The sequence below is a fragment of the Diadema setosum genome, chromosome 4 (assembly GCF_964275005.1).
Source record: "Diadema setosum chromosome 4, eeDiaSeto1, whole genome shotgun sequence".
NCBI lineage: Eukaryota > Metazoa > Echinodermata > Echinoidea > Diadematoida > Diadematidae > Diadema > Diadema setosum.
Genome location: NC_092688.1, coordinates 45229712 through 45248649, shown reverse-complemented (window position 1 = coordinate 45248649; position 18938 = coordinate 45229712). Strand labels below are relative to the sequence as shown.

General features: G+C 37.7%; 1 protein-coding gene across 1 annotated transcript; it reads right to left on the bottom strand.

The window, feature by feature from the left end:
- Positions 1-1504: 1504 nt before the first annotated feature.
- Positions 1505-14766, bottom strand: LOC140228044 (protein NipSnap homolog 1-like). Its single transcript, XM_072308444.1, has 10 exons — positions 14586-14766; positions 12198-12322; positions 11563-11608; positions 11042-11136; positions 10168-10235; positions 9085-9225; positions 8154-8185; positions 7366-7460; positions 6544-6627; positions 1505-5810 (listed from the first exon to the last, which is right to left on the bottom strand). Exons 1-10 carry the CDS (start codon positions 14681-14683, stop codon positions 5746-5748), a joined length of 849 nt encoding a protein of 282 aa, XP_072164545.1. The 5' UTR covers positions 14684-14766; the 3' UTR covers positions 1505-5745.
- Positions 14767-18938: the final 4172 nt, after the last annotated feature.

Here is an 18938-nt window from a genome sequence, read left to right as displayed (position 1 = left end):
AATTCATTCTTCCAACTCTGATAAATAGAATGGTAACTGGTATTAAGTGATTTAATTAGCTCAATCATTTGTGGAGCAATTGCTACAACTACGGTAGTGATGGTTTTAATATTCTTGCGTCTTGGTGAAATGTGACATGAAGTATTTTCTATGAAATATTTGATGATAATAAACAATATATATATATATATATATATATATATATATATATATATATATACACTAGGTCTATGATATATGGTAACGATTCCTATCAATATAGCAGCATAAAAAGGATTATTATCACAATTTGTAGCCACCATTTGTTTGTCCCAAGAGTTCTTCTTGATGATTGTTTTAGATGGGACATATCTTCAATTTCTTGTCCCCAGTCAATCTCAATGAAACTAATTTGAATCAAATCATGTTATTCAAATCTGTAAAATATATGAAGCATCCTGAGGTAGGCAGCCATCTTAAATTTTAACATGGCTGTCAGGATATAAACATATCCATTGTCAAGTGTCCTTGTATCTTTTTCTTTGTCATGAAATCCAACTGCCACTTTAAATCAGTCAGCATGGTATTTTTCTTCCTTTAAGCCATTCCTTACCGGATTGTGAGATCCAAGCAGGCTTTGTACAGCTGTCATGAGGTTCGACTAGACACTGGGTTGATACAGTGATTATTCATATTTGGTGTACAATTACAGCCTTTTGTTATAGGATGTAACAGTGCTACATAGTGTCGAAATAGACACACATACACACACACACACACACAATCAGATAGGTACTGTAAGTTATATACAGCACTTTTCTTTTTCACACTTTCCTTTTTCTTTTTCAGCACCCAGCATCTATGTTTGTGACTCACTCAAAAAAAAAGAAAAAAAGAAACACCAAATAAACAAAAACTATAGCAAAGTTGATAGTGTAATCTTCCTTGAATCCTTTCCCTATCAGATTGATATGTGCTTATGTGAAACACCAGTTTCTTTTCCCTATGTGTATTGGCCCCTTGAATTCAACCCCTCCTTTTTTATTAAAAGGAGATCTCTAGTGGTCTCGAGCTGTATACTGTAAAAGTGGATATTTTTGTGCAAGTAATTTTTCGTGCTCGACTGGGTAAGAGGAAATATGTGTTTTTAATTCTGCAGAATCAAACATTAACTACATGCACTAGAACATATGGCATGCAAAAATATTTGTGTGCTTTCATTTTCGCGCTAGCTTATGATTGATCAAAATGCATCATATTTTCCTCTTTTTTTTTAACAGGATTGTACATGAATGTATTCTTCATGACACATTATTCCTCTCTCTCTTTCTTTCTCTCTCTCTTTATTTTGGCAAGAGGAGGATGAAACAACTCACACTTATATTATTATATTCAATCAAACAGGAGGGGAAAAAATAATGCATGATGAAAAATGCATCCTAAACACACATCACACTCACACTCACATTGTGGCACTATTCTTAATACAGTGAAGAAAAAAAAATCAATCACAAACACACACGTGTTGCAGTTCTCTCAACTGTAATGTACAGTCGAGAATTTAATAACATTCCCAGTCAGTGGCTCTTTTGTTATCATTGCAAATGCAGATATCTACACAAAAGAAACCATTATAGAAGAACACAAACTCTAAGAGTAGCACTTACAGAGTTTACATCATGTTGATTCCTTCTGAAAATACTTTTTCAAAGTAAAATCTAGTGGCTAAATAATTCTGAAACAATACACAGAAGATTTAAATCAAATATCCTTTGCCACCTTGAAGAACCACAAAAGCGTACTCATGACTTTCCCCTCTGTAATGGAAAAAAAAATCCCCAAAACAAAACAAAAGTGTGACACAGACATTAAAAGATTTCTTAAAGGATTTTTGTTTTTCTCAAAATGAATTAAAACTGTATGTACACTGTATTGACTGCTGCCTCATTATCATCTTTTTTTTTGGCATGAATGAGATTTCTCATCAGGTTGGCTGGTTATGAGACAATAAAAAAACAAGCTCCATTTACCTTTGGTATTGCATTTTCAATAAACCCAACCCAATGCGACTTCGTTGCAGATAAAAAAAAAGAAAAAAGAAGTTGATGCTGAGTTGCAGTTTTAGCTCCAAACTGGATTGCAAATAAAAGTTACTCAAGGAAAGCTGAATGTAAGACAATAAACTGTGAAATAAGAAATATCTGCTGTATGAAATTTCAATGACTTGCCACTGGCATTCAGTGCAGCTGTTGCAAATGGGAACTTTTGGGTGCATTTTAATTTTGCAAATCTTGGCTCTAGCCAAAATTTGTGAAATTAACATGCATGCAAAAATGTCTGGTTTTACAGTGAGTCAACAGATACTAATGTGGATAATGGACATGACTAACAAAAGCCTAACTTTTGCAAATGTCCAACCTTTCACCCATCTTGCAGGAAAAAAACAAAACAAAACAAAACAAAAAACGATGAATGCTTAGCAACCAGTTTGTAATTGTCCGTCTTACCCAGTACAGCAACTTCTAAAGTGATGATCATAAATAACCAAGAGTGCAAGTAATTCCAATACAAGTTTACTTGCACACTTCTGAAGAATTGACAATTTATTGGTCTACAAAGACAAAGACACAAATGAACAAACAAAAATAACACAATTCTTTCAGAGTAAGATGTTAAGTAGGATATCACTATTCATGTTACTTCCAAAGAGTTTCTTTAATGAATTTAGATACATACTTCCAAACAATCTCTGTCAGGATAAATTAACAGCTATGTTCTCTATCCAAACATATTTGTTGAATATCATTTGACAGTACACCAAATGTAACATTTTTTATACATGATGCCACACTGGAAGGGAAATAAAAGAAAAACATTGCAGCAATGACATCATCATCATTGTTATTATGGATGAAAGCTTGGCTTAATAAAGCTAGATCTCAATTAAACTTTAAATGAAATTGTAACAAACAGTGAAATTCACAACCACTTTTAAATGTCGGCTAGTAAACTCACTTGCTCCTTACCTAAAACCTCATGTGATTTCAATGTTGCTATTGTGCAATACTCTTGCTTGTCCAATACATGATATATCATCAAATTAGCTTCTTTAAGAATAATTCAATCGTCTCTGTCATTCCAGAAAAAAGAAAAGAAAGTATTTTATGACATCACATTCTAATGAATCTGTCCATATTGAGGAAGATAATTATCTTAATACAAATTTGGAGAAATTTCAAAATGAAAGTCCCATGACCAAGGCAGCTACTTTGAATGACACATAGAATGTAATATGACTTTACGTACTTGAATTAGACTGGTCACTCTTTTTTGACCAGTTTTGTTGTGATTTTTACTGACCCACTGCTCAGTGTGACAAGCGGATTACAAGAAAACTCTCTCATATGGACATATTCATCTTTAACCTTTGGACATCTTCCTCTATAGACTATGACATTCAGATACCAACAATATCCAGCTAGAACATTAGATATATGATAGTCTTCAGTTCGGCTCAAATTCTTGCATGATAGTTGACAAATAAGAAAACTCATTCCTTCACTTTTGGATGTCTGTAAAAAGGAGCTAGTACCTATATATGTAATAGCGAGTCTTTCTTGAAGTATGAAACACTTACAGTGAATGTGTATCTCACAATCTAAACCTGTTTACTATGGCCTTGGCACTGAATTGTCACAGTCAAACATGACAAACATACTTAACTAAACACTACTATAAATCTTGCACTTTAGACTTCACAAGTCTTTCCAGAATTACCATCGAAAGCAATTTTTCTTATGCCACAGAGCTATGAATGCTTGGCACTAGAATATATGAATTATTTGAGTGACATCACTGACACCAAGTACAATTTTTCTGACATAAAAAAAAAATTCTCATCACTTCCAAGTTTCTATTCTCTCTTTATGGGAGGAGAAAATGTTTGCTTATATACAGGATGATTTTGCGTGATATTTGGCTCTCTCGGTGGAGAAATGGTTGGCAGGAGTGAGATACATGTATTACTAGTATCCCTGCCCGCATATAATACACATGTGATCACAAAGCAGTTTACAAAATCAGTATAGCATCTTCGTTTTACAAAGTCTTTGCCCATGATAATACTAAACAATGCTCAGCACCTCAGCAAGTCAACTTCATGTACACTTGTTTGGCTGCTACATTTATGTGCTTTCAGAACATTAAAACACAGCTCTTGTGCAAATTTTAGCACACACCTTACTCGCCAGTGATTTCAATTATATGGGTGCATTCACACTAACAATAAATTCACAGTGCAAAGCATCTGAGTGAAGACTGAAACCACTGAAACTGATCACAGTTCTTCCCACTTACAAGCTTGAGAGAGGAGAAATGTGAATATTGCTGATTATGATGGTGATAAAGCCTGGAGAACACAATACACTGTAGCATCATCATCATCCAAAGCTTATGCAGCTTGCAGAATTTCAATGAAAGAGCCTGCTTAAACAAAGCAAAATCTATTGTACCATTGTGATGATGATAATGGAAGTTGTTCAATGACTCTTAACAGGCAGTTATACACAGTGATTCTGAGCTATCAGGATCAAGTGATTTTAATGAATCAAGATATTGAAAGGATAACATAGGGATAGAATCATTTACAAAAGGTCTCTTTGGCCTAAGAATACAAAAAATCTGTGTAAGTTCATACAATTTAAAATGCATTCCATATCGTAAACCATTCAGTGCTGGCATTGCAAGACTGCTAGGATCAGATTGCCGGCGAGTTTGACTCGGTATCTGTGGATTGGCAATACTCCTTGACTCCAACATAACCTGTTTAAGTTACACTGTGCATTCACACATGTGGGTTGGAGACTATAATATCACTCAACGAGTACATGCAGACATATTTCAAGAGAACCCTAATCTTTTGGCTAGCACAACTGTCTTCTTTATTATGCATTCTTCTCAAAGAAGTAGAACTAACTACCAGACATATAGGAGACATGCATACACAAAGAAAAGGGCAGCATCGACCATCATTTTATGCAAGTCCCTACAGGCGAATCCACACATTGCTCAATGCAGAAAGTCCGCCCATGGGGCGACATAGGAGAGAGACATTGTACCAGTAGATTTTGCGGATGGAGGACTAAGCAAAATGGTGGATTTTACACCCGCTGGGGACAAGGTCGTCTGTATCATAGTCGAGTAGCCTCACACCTTACATATGCTTCTACTTTGGTGATGCTCTTCTGTACTTTCACCATGCGTGCAGCCAGATCAAATTCCATGCCAAATAGTTCAGAGCATTATAGCGCACGAAAAAGTACAACTACTCCACAGAAATCTCTCCCCCACATGTTTGTTTTAAAATCATTTGATCATAAACCAACAGTGGACGAGACCCGCGCAGGATGGTATTACACTGTTTTAGTTCCTCTTAGAGATTCCATATAGTGGATGATACTTGATGACATCAGAATATATCAGCTGCTGACAGTATGATATTAGATAACGATACTGCCAAAATGAGAGCTAAAGTTCTTTGCAGCTTTGGAAAGTTGTGACCATCATTTGTCATTGTTGCTGTCTGTGTTTTTATATTCGTTTGAATTATGATATCATACTTTCGAATCATGAATCTTCTAACTGGCAAGGCTTGGGGGGGGGGGGGAAATTACAGCACTCACATTCACATAGCAGGCAACTCACTTTGCTACAGTATTCCAGACCAAAACTAAAAAATTGAGTGTGAAATTACCCAAACCACCCTAACTACTTCAGCGGGGAGCACGGCAGCGGAATCATGATCTTGGTTTCCATTCGTCGAATCAGTGGAACTGCCAAGGAAAGTGATAAAAGTAGAAACAAGAGAAGCAGAGATTAGGACTGACACAAAGAATACCATCCATGGCATCAAACCATAATCCTATTGAGCCAAGAAATAGCAGAAAATATTGTCGACATCAAAATCTTTTATATCAACTTTAATATTCAACATACTTTTTTTAAATTTTTTTTTTTATCAAGGAGATATGTTTCTCTCATGATATCTGACTGAATAATACCTAGAGCATTGAAGAAAAAACAACAACAACAACACTCACAGCGGGAACAAATATCTTAAAGGAACACATCACTTTTTGTGGTACAGATGGGATGAAATATGATTTTACATTAGATGATATTATCAATGGTAACAAAATGTCTGTAACAGATAAAATCTTATTCGTGCCTAGATAATGTGACAACACATTGTACTAAGGGCTTCCATATCGTATCAGGCCAATACCCCCCACGGGCAATAACCCCTGGCTAATTACTAGTTAGTGATAAGGTTAGAGTAAAGATTAGGGTTAGGGTTTGGAGTTTGGGTTAGGATTAGGTTCAGGATTAGGATTAGGGTTAGGGTCAGGAGAAGGGTCTGGGGTAATTGCCATGGGGTTAATTGCCTTAGACCCCTTCTAAACATATAGGGCTTAATAGATGGATTCCAAATGGTTTAAAACACTATAATATCTATAGAAAAAAACAAACAAACAATGAAGTGGTGTCGTAGTGACGCATGCTCACCTGTATATGCAACACAGTCATCCCATCCTGGCTTTCGCCACGCTGCATCCCGAATCTCTTTCCTTGTCTGCAGGTCCTTGTAGGCTGCAGAGTAAATGAAAAACAATGAAGCTTTTTATGAACATGACAACTAACACACAAAAGACAAAAGACAATTAACCAGCAAGTGGTATGTTTGAAGCTTCAGCCATGGTAAAAATATAACCAACACTTATATACAAGGATATGAAATATTTGTTGAACAACGGCTATCACGATGGCAAGACAGACATAATCATGCATGCAAACAAACATTTGTAAATATTTCGTATCACAGTAGTGTTCTACACTGCTTCTCTTCCTCCTTCTTCTTCCTATTCATCTATCTTCTTCCTCTGCTTCTTCTCCTTCTCCATCACCACCATCATCATCATCATCATCATCATCATCATCGACATCATCACCATCATCCACATCATCACCGTCACCACAATCATCATCATCACCATCATCAACATCATCATCATCACCATCATCACAATCATCACCATCATCACCACCATCGTCATCATCATCACCATCACCATCATCATCACCACCATCAACATCATCACCATCATCATCATCATCACCACCACCATCACCACCACCACCACCACCACCACTATCATCATCATCATCATCATCATCATCATCATCATCATCATCATCATCATCATCATCATCATCATCATCATCATCATCATCATCATCAGGGCCATGTTTCATGAATGAACAAGATGATATGCCTGATGCAATCCTATGAGCACATTCCCCAACACTTATTCAATTCAATTGTCTTACCCCAGATGTGATGCACTAAGTAGAGATCACCGATCTGAGTGAAGAGACCCAGTACTGACTCGTTCTGTTCTCTTCTGTAATTGATGCCTTTGGCCCTTTAGAGAAGAAATAGAATAATACCTACTTTTACATGTCCACTCATTGTAACAAAAATATAAGTTGTAGCATTCTGCCGTGTTGCTTATCCTCAACTGCTATTTAAGGAGATTAGCATACCTGGAGGTAAACATCGACTTGTACATCCTATCTGAATATAAGTTTGCTTGCACAAATTTGATAGCTATCATAGTTGGCAAGTAGCTCTATGTCAATACTTTCCAAATGCCTTCAAAAGCATTGGAAGAACTCCAAGTGTATATCACTTGAATGGGATTAATTTAGAGGATATACGAATGAGCTCAGGGGTGAAACCAAGATTTTTCCCTTCACAAATCTGTTTCTGGTGAAATGAAGTCATATTTCAAGAGTTTTCAAGTAAAAGTCCTGAGTTCATGAGTAAACCATTAAATTTTTCTTCTGAAAACTTTGCTTTCCTTTATGATCACTAACAAGTAGTCTTTGTACACGATGTTTTGGCAAATTAGATATCTTCCTAAATTATATCTGGTTAGTTTCTCTTAGTGTAAATTTCAACTCCAAAACTCAATTGATATTTTATATTTAAGATATCCATGACTGTGACCTTTGTTCACATTTATGGTGACATGTCAATTTTGTCATACTCGTATACATTCACACATAACCAAGTAGTGCAAGTGATTGCTCTGAATTTTAAGTGTTACACATACCAGTTGTTTGCCCATTCAATTAGTGTTCCAGGCTGCACAAAGAAAAGTTAAAACAATTTGCTTTGTGAATAAGCAAGTTTCACAACAACCAAGATTCACAAATAATCATGTCTTTAATGTCTACTTGACCATTAAAGATGCTGGTACCACTACTCTTTTCCAGTATTCGCGGTTGGTCTTTAAGTGTGATTTATTGATATGTTAGGCAAGCCTGAAGCAAGTTTTGAGGCTGCAGAGGATGCCTTTACAATGGGTATTTGCAAGTTCAGAGGAATTTTGTAAAGAAAAGTGATATATTACAAATGTTCATTATTACACAGCACCTATTCTAGACTTTTATTTCAAAGTTTTGTTTCTTTTGAACAATGATATAACATTTTGATAATAAAGTGATTATACACTGGTCTCAAGGATTTAATCATAGCAAGTATCCACTGTCACAAGAATAAATCAAATTACTTGGAACAATTAAACTCTCTGCACATTGTACGATTAAATACTACTAAAAATACCCTATGATCACACAACTTCTATAATGAAAAATTTAGCAAAGCATTTATGCAAATAAATATGAAGATGCCCAAGATATTTTCCCCTCAATTCATTATCGATCCTCAGACAAATTAACATCAACCTCAAAATCATAGGCCATAAAAGGCTTGTGAACCCACACATTTATTTTCTCTTCCTCGTTTTAATAAGTGGAATGTGGTCATTCAATTTGTCTCATTTTTAGTAGCATTGCTTGAGGTTACATAACACTGCACTTTGTATTTGGATGGTATGAAAATCAGAGAATGTGTCAGAGATGCAGAGAACTGAAACAATTCATGAAAAGGCTTGAAAAAAAAAAGCAACAAAAATGGCCTTCTTTGACAGATCACATAGTGAGACTGTCAGGGCATAATACATGTCTTATTAGTCCACCTACCCTGAGGTGATAGCTCCTGATCTCGTAAAGGTTGCCGGGATCCCGTGGCTGAGGGTCGCCCCAGAAGGAGAAGGGCATCAGAAGCTGGTTACTCCTCCCAACCAGCATCTCACCACGCAGCTTCTTGTATTCCAAGTAATGCTGATTTGATCGCCAGACATTGCATCAATGAGAGACAGGTGCAAGAAAAATATGATAACATTAGCAGGGCTGCCAATTTTTACCAATCAAAATATAATGAGGCACAGCAAAAACATACACTGAAGGCTGAATTTTAACCCGTTGAGGACGGGCTGGTTTTGCTGCAGATCGCATTTCCCATAGACACCTGCCCGATTATACTTGGGACTCGGCTTCAACGAGTTACAAAATGTGGCAGAGAATGCATGATCAAGGTTTCCCTGATTTAATAGAAATTGACTGCTCTACATTATTCAATGCCAGGAATGACATATATCTGCAATTTCTACTTCCATGATCATAGTGATAAAGAGTGCTTTTACAGTTCAAGACTACCTAGTAGTGTTTAAAATAAGATTCTCAAATACTTTATAGATGATGATACATCAGTCGTAGAAGTGGACTGAGCATGCTTTTATTTGGCTGATAGTGCCCATGTAGCTTGCTTGCCCATGTAAACTAACTAGTTTTGAGGACAGTATAATTTCCAGCAGTACAAGCATGCGAGTCATAAAAAGCTGAATGTTATTCAACTACATCTAATATCTCAACTCAAAACTTAGCTGTCTCACTTTAATTTTTACGCGGCTATGAATCACTCGGAATTACATGGTTGCTAAATCTCAACACTGAATGTATGTACAGTAGAAACAATGAGCCCTAAATCTATTAAAAGAAGTGTTTGCTAGTTCAGTTCAATTCAGTTTCCTTTGCCATCAGAAAAAAAGAAAAAAAAAAGAACAGAGAAGAGACATCAGCAAAATAAAAAACACGAGACAACTCAAGTACAGGCAATTATGTAAAGAATTGTATGATCATATGAAACATTAGAGCTTGTGAACAATGCCCATAGTTGACAGTGGAAATGACAAGAAGTATGCAAACTTCAATATTTTTCTCTACCTGGTCTTCCCATAGAAGCTCTGACATCTGTTTGACTTCATTGAAACCCTGGTAAACCCAAATGTGCACTGCAAGAAAGAAATACAGGTGAAGCCACAACAATAAGGCAATGATACTTGTTGAGAAGCAGAAGGGTTTTATTGTCATGTCTATGGAGTTGCTACCCTTTTGCTATTCAGTCTGTGAAATGCAGCAGGAACACACATCCATTGCAAACATATTCTGTGTGAGCATTTTTGATACCTTACTATGTAAGTAGGTATGACTGGTAAGTGATAACTCTCTTGGGGCAGGTATTTTCAGATTCAAGGAAAGAAATAATTACATTGAGGCTTTCAACTTGGGTTTTAATAGCATCTTCCTCTATGCCTCATAAAAAGGAGAAACACTGATTACACAATCGTGAGATCCAAGCAAATTTGTGTGAAAATGAAAGAAATCTTAGCACTCTCCTAAGGATGCAAACATAGATATGTAAGGGATGCATGACAATTTGAGTGCTATTAAAAAGAATTAGGGTAAAATGGATCAGATTTTTGTGTGAAAAGTTTGACAATGAAGAAAGATGAAGTGATCTGGCAGTTTCCTTCCTTTTTACAAAGTTTTAAAATGACATTGAAAATTGGGGGTTCTCAGTCAGGCTACCATACTTAGCTTCTCACTCGCACACTTATTTTGGTTGTCTCCATGACAACAGATTACCACAGATTACAAGCCTTGTTTAAAGAATTACCTCTTTATTCTTTTAAAAATCAACTCAAAACATCTTCTGATAAGATTGCATCTGTCTACAGCCCTTTCCTCAAGAGTAAATGCGCGATGGTTTCTTAGCTTGACATCGAGCTCGACGTCAACAATGACGTGGACATCTCACCTGCCTGATCCTGCTGCCCAAATGCCGTGCTCCAGCTTCCAAACAGCCGACAGGGGTAGTCTGACTTTTCGTGTACTCGCCTTAAGTGATGATCTCTGTTTAGGGGAGAACAAACAATCATCTGTATTCCTTCCCTGATTCTTGGTATGCTTGCCACAAAAATTACTCTATTCGAGACAGAAATTGATACCGAATACACATTGTGACATCTATTCCATTCTATGACTGATCTTGAACATCAATTAAATGTCTAGGCTACAAAAGTATTCTTTCATTATGTAGGCGTCGCTTAAATTCATACATAATCACAATGTTCAATAGCCTTTATTACTTCTGATACCTCTACATATCTTTTTCAATCCCTTCCTGATACTTTACACTGCTTTGAAAATGAAGTTTACATTTATTTAATCAAAACTGTTGAGATGAAGCATGGTGTAAATTTTTACCTTCAGAAGCTTTTTCACAAAGTGGTTAATTGAAAATCAGAGTAAAAAATGTAAGCTCTCTGTACAACTTACGAAAGCTTGATGTAGTCGCCCATACAGTCTGGCTTGATGTTGTGCACTGTGGGAATGACAAAAATGTTTCTTTGCTACTAGTATTTCATTTGAACAAATACAAGAACATTGTAAATCAAATGTGAAAGCATCACATATCTGATATAAAAATAAACCACCATCACATAATTATCTTTTTCAGGGGCACCACTTCTGTTTCCTAAATGGATAATACCATTTCAAGCCAAACACTCATACCTTTTAATTTTCAAGTACTGTCATTATCAACAATGTATGATTCTGTGAGAAAAACTACAGTTAAGTACACAATAAGGCACTGAATACTACTCATTAAATATTCAAATGAAACAGCTGTGTCTCTTTTCCAAATGTAAAATCTTCATGTTGTCACTTTAGGATTCATCCTAGATAAATGATAATTATTACAATTTTCTGGCCAAAAAATTTCTGAGCTGGGGCAGGAATGTTAATCTTGCAATTTTCTTCCATTACTTTCCCAGTTTGGCAAGTTTGTTTTATTTTGACAGTTAAAGAAATCTAAGTTGTAAGTAGTATGTTCAGGCTTGCACAGATCCCAATATTACACGATGTTACACAGCCCTTGCATGCGACAATGCTGGTTTTCAATACTTTACCTTGCATTTCAAAGACGAGATCTTTATTTGTGAGACTCCTTGAGTGTGAATCCTTTGGGGGCTCCACTCTCTTCACATGCAGCAATTTGGACAACCAACCTTCACCATCGCCATTTGCATAACCCCTATATGTCATACAAGAAATAAAGAAAGAGAAATAAACAACAATAACAAACACCCAAGTGAAACAAAAAGTGGTTATTACACCCAAGTGGTCACTAAAGACAGGTTGTCAGCTAATTTGATTTTATCATAACATCTGTAGGTCCTAATATACGTGTATAATACTTGTACATGTACATCTCCTGCACACATAAGAACACAGAGGGTCATAAGATGTAATGATTAGATGCTGCACTACAGTATATCTACAGGTTGTATGTGTGTAGAGCTGTATATTGTAATATCATATGATCTGAATCGCGATCATGTGAAACATAGAAGCTTTGGCAGAAAGAAAAGTTATTATTTTATATGTGTTATATGTAAATTTATCATTCTAACAGACTGGGCTCAACCTGGCGACTACTGCAGCTCCTGTTGCTGCTACCCATACTAAATTATTGATATAATTAAAGGACAAGTTCACCTTCATAGACATGTGGATTGAGTGAATGCAGCAATATTAGTAGAACACATCAATGAGAGTTTGAGGAAAATCGGACAATCCGTTCAAAAGTTATGAATTTTTGAAGTTTCTGCTCAGTCATGGCTGGATGAGAAGACTACTATAGCTTGTGATGTCATATGAGTACAACTATATAAAGAAAGTATAAAGAAAATTCAAGATATTCTCACTTTTCTCAAATAATAAAAGAACACTCAACTTCTCTCTTTCAGAAGGAATATTACCCCTAACATAAGTCAGTAACAAGTCGAGGAAATGTGCACTTTATTCAAAATGTCAAGTTTTTGTGAAATTCTCTTTTTATTTTCCTTGTATCGTTGTACGCATATGTGACATCATACACTGTAGTAGTCTTCTCATCCAGCAGTGATTGCACAGATATTTTAAAAATTCATAACTTATGAACGGATTGTCGGATTTTCCCCAAACTTTCACTGATGTGTTCTACTATTAATTGTTGCTTTCACTCACTCCACATGTATATGAAGGTGAACTTGTCCTTTAAGATCAAGGCATTTATTTGCATTATGGCCACCACATCGATATCATTTTTATATATAGGCCTTGACGGGTAGACCTACTGCAAGCTAGCTGTACATTACAGGTGGGCAGCTAGATCGTAGATGATAGCAGCTTGCAATCTGGGGAAGGAGTTCCCAATGTCCCAGCCCCTCCCCACATATTTGTCCATACCACTTACACTAACCTAGGTCCCTACCCTTGTTAACCCCATGGCGCTCCTTCACACAGTGTGCTGTGGGCTGGTCGTAGGTTTTTACTGTAAAACATGTTATTTCTCGCGGCATGAAATTTTCGCGAAGTGGAGCCGGCGGCTTTTTTCGCAGCATGAAATTTTCGTGAGTTGCCTCTAACATTCAATGCGTATAGCAGTTAAGAACTATCATGTGCATTTTAATTTCGCGAATCCTACAGTATAGGCAACTTACCCTCGGTAGCTTATAAAATGCATGGATACAATTCAGGCATTCACAACATTTGGCAGGTGGTGGGGTTTCTGTTGTCTTATGTAATGTTAGGAGATCAATTTTAATTTTATCTTAAACACCGTTCAAGGTTATTTATCACTACATAAAAATTGACTTATATCACTCAGCTACTAGAGTCTACTCTAACCCGTTAGTAGTCTACTAGGTCTGACCATACCAAGAAATTAGACTACTAACATTAATTTATACTTGATTCTAGAATAACGAAAGCAATTTTGAATTAGCTGTCTTTTTTTTCTAAAGCTGAAAGGGGTAGGACCCTAACCAGTTGCTAACAAACGGTTATCGGGTTAAATTCAATCTTAAATTTATTTAAGTTAGCTAACGGTTAACATTAAATTAACAACTGAGTCGAGAGTAAATTTTAAAGTCTTTCTTTTTAATATTCTCAGCTACTCAGCTCATAGTCACACTCACAGCTGCAGCTCAGTGTTAGTGTTAGTGTTACTGTTGGTGTCACTTTCTTTTGCTCCCAAGGACAAACATACAAAGTAATCTAAATGTTGCAAAGCTTGATGTAGGCAGCTCTACACCTCTAACTTACATTACAAAATAGGACCCTGGCTGGCCTGGCTGGCCTGGCTGCGAAGCCCAGCCAGCCCTGCCTCTGCTGCTCTCCGAGGCAAGTGTGTGTGTGTGTGTGCATGCACAGCCTGTCCGCTGACATTACCATCTACCATACACACACGAAATCGCAACGCGAACTCAGTTGGGAAGTCTCAGAAGAGTTGTCGCTGAGCTGAAGAAACTTACCTGCTTATGACGCCTGCATGTGGCCTAATTGATGTTCTGAGAGAAGAACAAGAGGTCCTGGATAAACAGAGGAGGCCAGACAGTAGCTTTGATGCCATGTTCGGCAAACGTTTCAGGTTTCACTTGTCGAAGTTGAGTGAAATGTAACCTTTTCTAGGAGGTACGGTCAGCTAGAATGCAATGATGAATGTCTCGGCCCGATACTTTATTTGAGCGGTATCTTCACGATATCTTTTGTATGGTGGCTAAAATGCGGTAAATAGAAACGATGTTAAATCACAGATCCTACACTGAGTGTAGGATCTTTATGCGTTTCCCATTTCCATATATTATGTCGCCCCCACTTTTCTTGCACAATATATAGGAATACATAGGCTGTAATCACTTTGAGCCCCCCCCCCCACTTTTTTTATTTTTACCCCGGAAGTGGCACAAAAAAAAATATAATAATGTGGTTACGGTTAATTTTTGTTTTTCTGTCAGCTGAAGAAACCCGGAAAGTGGGATCAGAAAGTTGCGAGCAGAAGACCTTTTCATTTTTTCTTTTTTGCTTGTTCACTGATAAAACCCTGAAGCGGCAGCAGAAGTTGCGCTGAAGGCCCTTTTTTTTTTCTTTCGTTTTAGCTGATGAAACCCAGAAGTGGCACCAGAAATAAAAACTGCCCCCCCCCCACACACACACATGCACCATGCGCCAGCCGTGTATGTCCTCTAACCATGCAGCAATCACAAAGAATTTGATCAATAAACAGGAAACTGAAGATACAAATGCCAGTAAAATAAACATACAGCACCACTCCACCACCTCACACTGGCACTAAAAAATCAAGTACAAATTTGTATGTATTTTTTTTTTTCATTTCGTGTTGACACTTAAGACTGAAGAGATTATCACATTATGAGAGTATACGGAACAGTGAAAAGGAAAGATGATAATGACGCTAAACAACACTTAGCGCCATTTATCTGTAGAAACATCGAAGGCGCCCAGCTCGATATGCCAGTGTCACCATCTAGGCATTATTTGCAAAGAAAAGTACCAAAATGAAAAGAATGCAGAGAGAATTAAAAAATAAATGGAAAGGAAACACAGGAGGAGTGCATGAAGTAAGCATACATGTTTCAAAATATTGCAAAACATCTAGTGCCCCCCACTTTTTTTTTTGCACCATACAAAGGAATACATAAGGCGTCACCTACTTTGGGCCCCCACTTTTTTACCCCGGAGGTGTGTAGCTTTGTTTTTGTGCTGAAGACATTTTTTTTTTATTTGCTTGTCAGCTGAAGAAACCTAGAAGTTGTGCTGAAGGCTCCCCCGCCCCCCCCCCTTTTTTTTTTTTTTTTTTTTTGGTTGGCTCATGAAACCCGGAAGTGGGTCCCCACTTTTGAAAACGTGGCGCCGGCGGTGGTATCAGCTATGAGCTACTATGATTCAATCCTCAATATAATCCTCATAAACCAATGAGAGTAGATTTTAGTTAATCTATCTATGTTTCAGAGTAAGACACGATTCATGCTAGTCCAGTCGACTTAGAGTTCGAGAGTACATAAATTTGACACCACTATATGGCGGTTGAATGTTGAATGCAATTTATCCGTTATATTTTGCTTTACATTAGTGAAATTGCTTTAATCTGTGTTATTGTTGCCCTGCTATTTTAAAACTGTTTTGTTTGTCCTACTTCTCTCTCTCTCTCTCTCTCTCTCTCTCTCTCTCAGCCTAACACTCTCTTGGATCCAGGCTGCACCCAGAGTCAGTGGCGTACCGTGGGTCAAGACATTGGGGGGGGGGGGCACCTCATGGCAGCAACATCAGAATTGCATAAAGTAACAATTAAATGCGAGCGAGCGGAGCGAGCGAGCTTGAAAATTTTGACATTTTACAGTCCCCAAACTGCCGTTTGTAGCTATATGTATGTATGTATATATATATATATATTTGCTTTGGAAATTAAGGGGGTTGCACCGGGCGCAACTGCTGGCAGTAATATCACGAGAATGGCATAACGATTAAATGCGAGCGAGCGAAGCGAGCGAGCTTGAAAATTTTGACATTTTACAGTCCCCAAACTGCCGTTTGTAGCTATATTTTTTCGCTTTGGAAATTCAGGGGGGGGGGGGACTCACCGGGTGCAACTGCTGGCAATATACTGGCAGTAATATCAGGAGAATGGCATATAACGGTTAAATGCGAGCGAGCGAAGCGAGCGAGCTTGAAAATTTTGACATTTTATGTTCCCAAAACTGCCGGTTTTAGGTATATTTTTTCGCTTTGGAAATTAAGGGGAGGGGGCGCATCGGGCGCAACTGCTGGCAATTACTGACAGCAACATCAGGAGAATTGCATAACGATTAAATGCGAGCGAGCAAAGCGAGCGAGCTTGAAAATTTTGACATTTTACAGTCCCCAAACTGCCGTTTGAATGATGTAGCTATATTTTTTCGCTTTGGAAATTAAGGGGAGGGGGCGCACCGGGCGCAACTGCTGGCAGTTACTGACAGCAACATCAGGAGAATTGCATAGCGATTAAATGCGATCGAGCGAAGCGAGCGAGCTTGAAAATTTTGACATTTTACAGTCCCAAAACTGCCGTTTTTAGCTATATTTTTTTCGCTTTGGAAATTAAGGAGAGGGCCTGGGCGCACCGGGCACAACTGCTGGCAATTACTAACAGCAACATCAGGAGAATTGCATAACGATTAAATGCGAGCGAGCGAAGCGAGCGAGCTTGAAAATTTTGACATTTTACAGTCCCAAAACTGCCGTTTGTAGCTATATTTTTTTCGCTTTGGAAATTAAGGGGAGGGGGCGCACCGGGCGCAACTGCTGGCAATTACTTACAGCAACATCAGGAGAATTGCATAACGATTAAATGCGAGCGAGCGAGCTTGAAAATTTTGACATTTTACAGTCCCCAAACTGCCGTTTGTGGTTATAGCTATATTTTTTCGCTTTGGAAATTAAGGGGAGGGGACGCACCGGGCGCAAACAGCATCAGGAGAATTGCATAACGATTAAATGCGAGCGAGCGAAGCGAGCGAGCTTGAAAATTTTGACATTTTACAGTCCCAAAACTGCCGTTTGTAGCTATATTTTTTTCGCTTTGGAAATTAAGGGGAGGGGGCGCACCGGGCGCAACTGCTGGCAATTACTTACAGCAACATCAGGAGAATTGCATAACGATTAAATGCGAGCAAGCGAGCTTGAAAATTTTGACATTTTACAGTCCCCAAACTGCCGTTTGTAGCTATATTTTTTCGCTTTGGAAATTAAGGGGAGGGGACGCACCGGGCGCAAACAGCATCAGGAGAATTGCATAACGATTAAATGTGAGCAAGCGAAGCGAGCGAGCTTGAAAATTTTGACATTTTACAGTCCAAAAACTGTCGTTTGTAGCTACATATATATTTTTTCGCTTTGGAGGGAGGGGGCGCCCGGTGCGCCCCCTGGATCCGCCACTTGTAGTCAAGCTAGGGTGTCGGTTTATGTTTATGATTGGGGGAGGTATGACCAGCGAGGGGGCGTCGAAGTGACCAAGCGGGAGAAGGATGTCCAAAATCTGCACTTTATATAGAGCATCCCTTAATTTGTTTGTGTTTGTGAGTGTGTGTGTTTCATATAGATGGAAAAGTTAGGAAATAGTCAAGGTCAAGTCTTATTATTGGCAATGCAAGGCATTTTAATATAGACTAGTATGTAAAGCAACACTGCAAAATCAATGATCAAGCTTTGGTAGCAAATGTGTACAACCTATCAAAGATCACATTGCGCAACATTGCAGCGACTCTTTTTGCCATTCCGATGTTCTGAGTACACTGCGCACATCCTGCTTGTATTCAAAATGCCAACCAGGAATCACACTGAATCACAATCTTTTGTCGTCTCCGGGCTTTTTGAACAATGTTTCACTATAATACCTCTTTAATTATATGGTTAAAAGAAATCTTAGAAAAATATCTTTTTTCTTGATCATCCTTTCATATCGATTTCAAAAGCAGTTTACTAACCCTTGAATTACCATTTTGGTAGGGTTTTTTTTCTTTTTTTCTTCTTTTTTTTCTTTTTTTTTTTCCTTTTTTTTTTTAACCAGCGGATTGGGGGGGGGGGGGGGGGGCACGTGCCCCCCCCATGCCCCCCCCCCCCGTAGTTACGCCACTGCAAAGAGTCTTCTATATCTGCACCATTCTGTATACTATGCAATTAGCTGTATTGTATATAATTCATGTGTAATAACTCATTTAATCTGTTCAGTACCATGTTTGTTAACTTATTTTCGATACCCATACTCTGGGTGACATAAGAAAATTAAAAAAAAATAATTGTCACATCACCATTGTTGTCCTTAATTAACT

Bases quoted from the DNA above. Each gene is read 5' to 3' on its own strand.
- LOC140228044 (XM_072308444.1), bottom strand. From the start codon at position 14,683: ATGGCATCAAAGCTACTGTCTGGCCTCCTCTGTTTATCCAGGACCTCT. The intron at 12,323-14,585 runs GTAAGTTTCTTC...TATGACATATAG, and splicing joins CATGCAGGCGTCATAAGCAG to GGGTTATGCAAATGGCGATG. The intron at 9,226-10,167 runs GTAGAGAAAAAT...CGATCAAATCAG, and splicing joins AGCTTCTATGGGAAGACCAG to CATTACTTGGAATACAAGAA.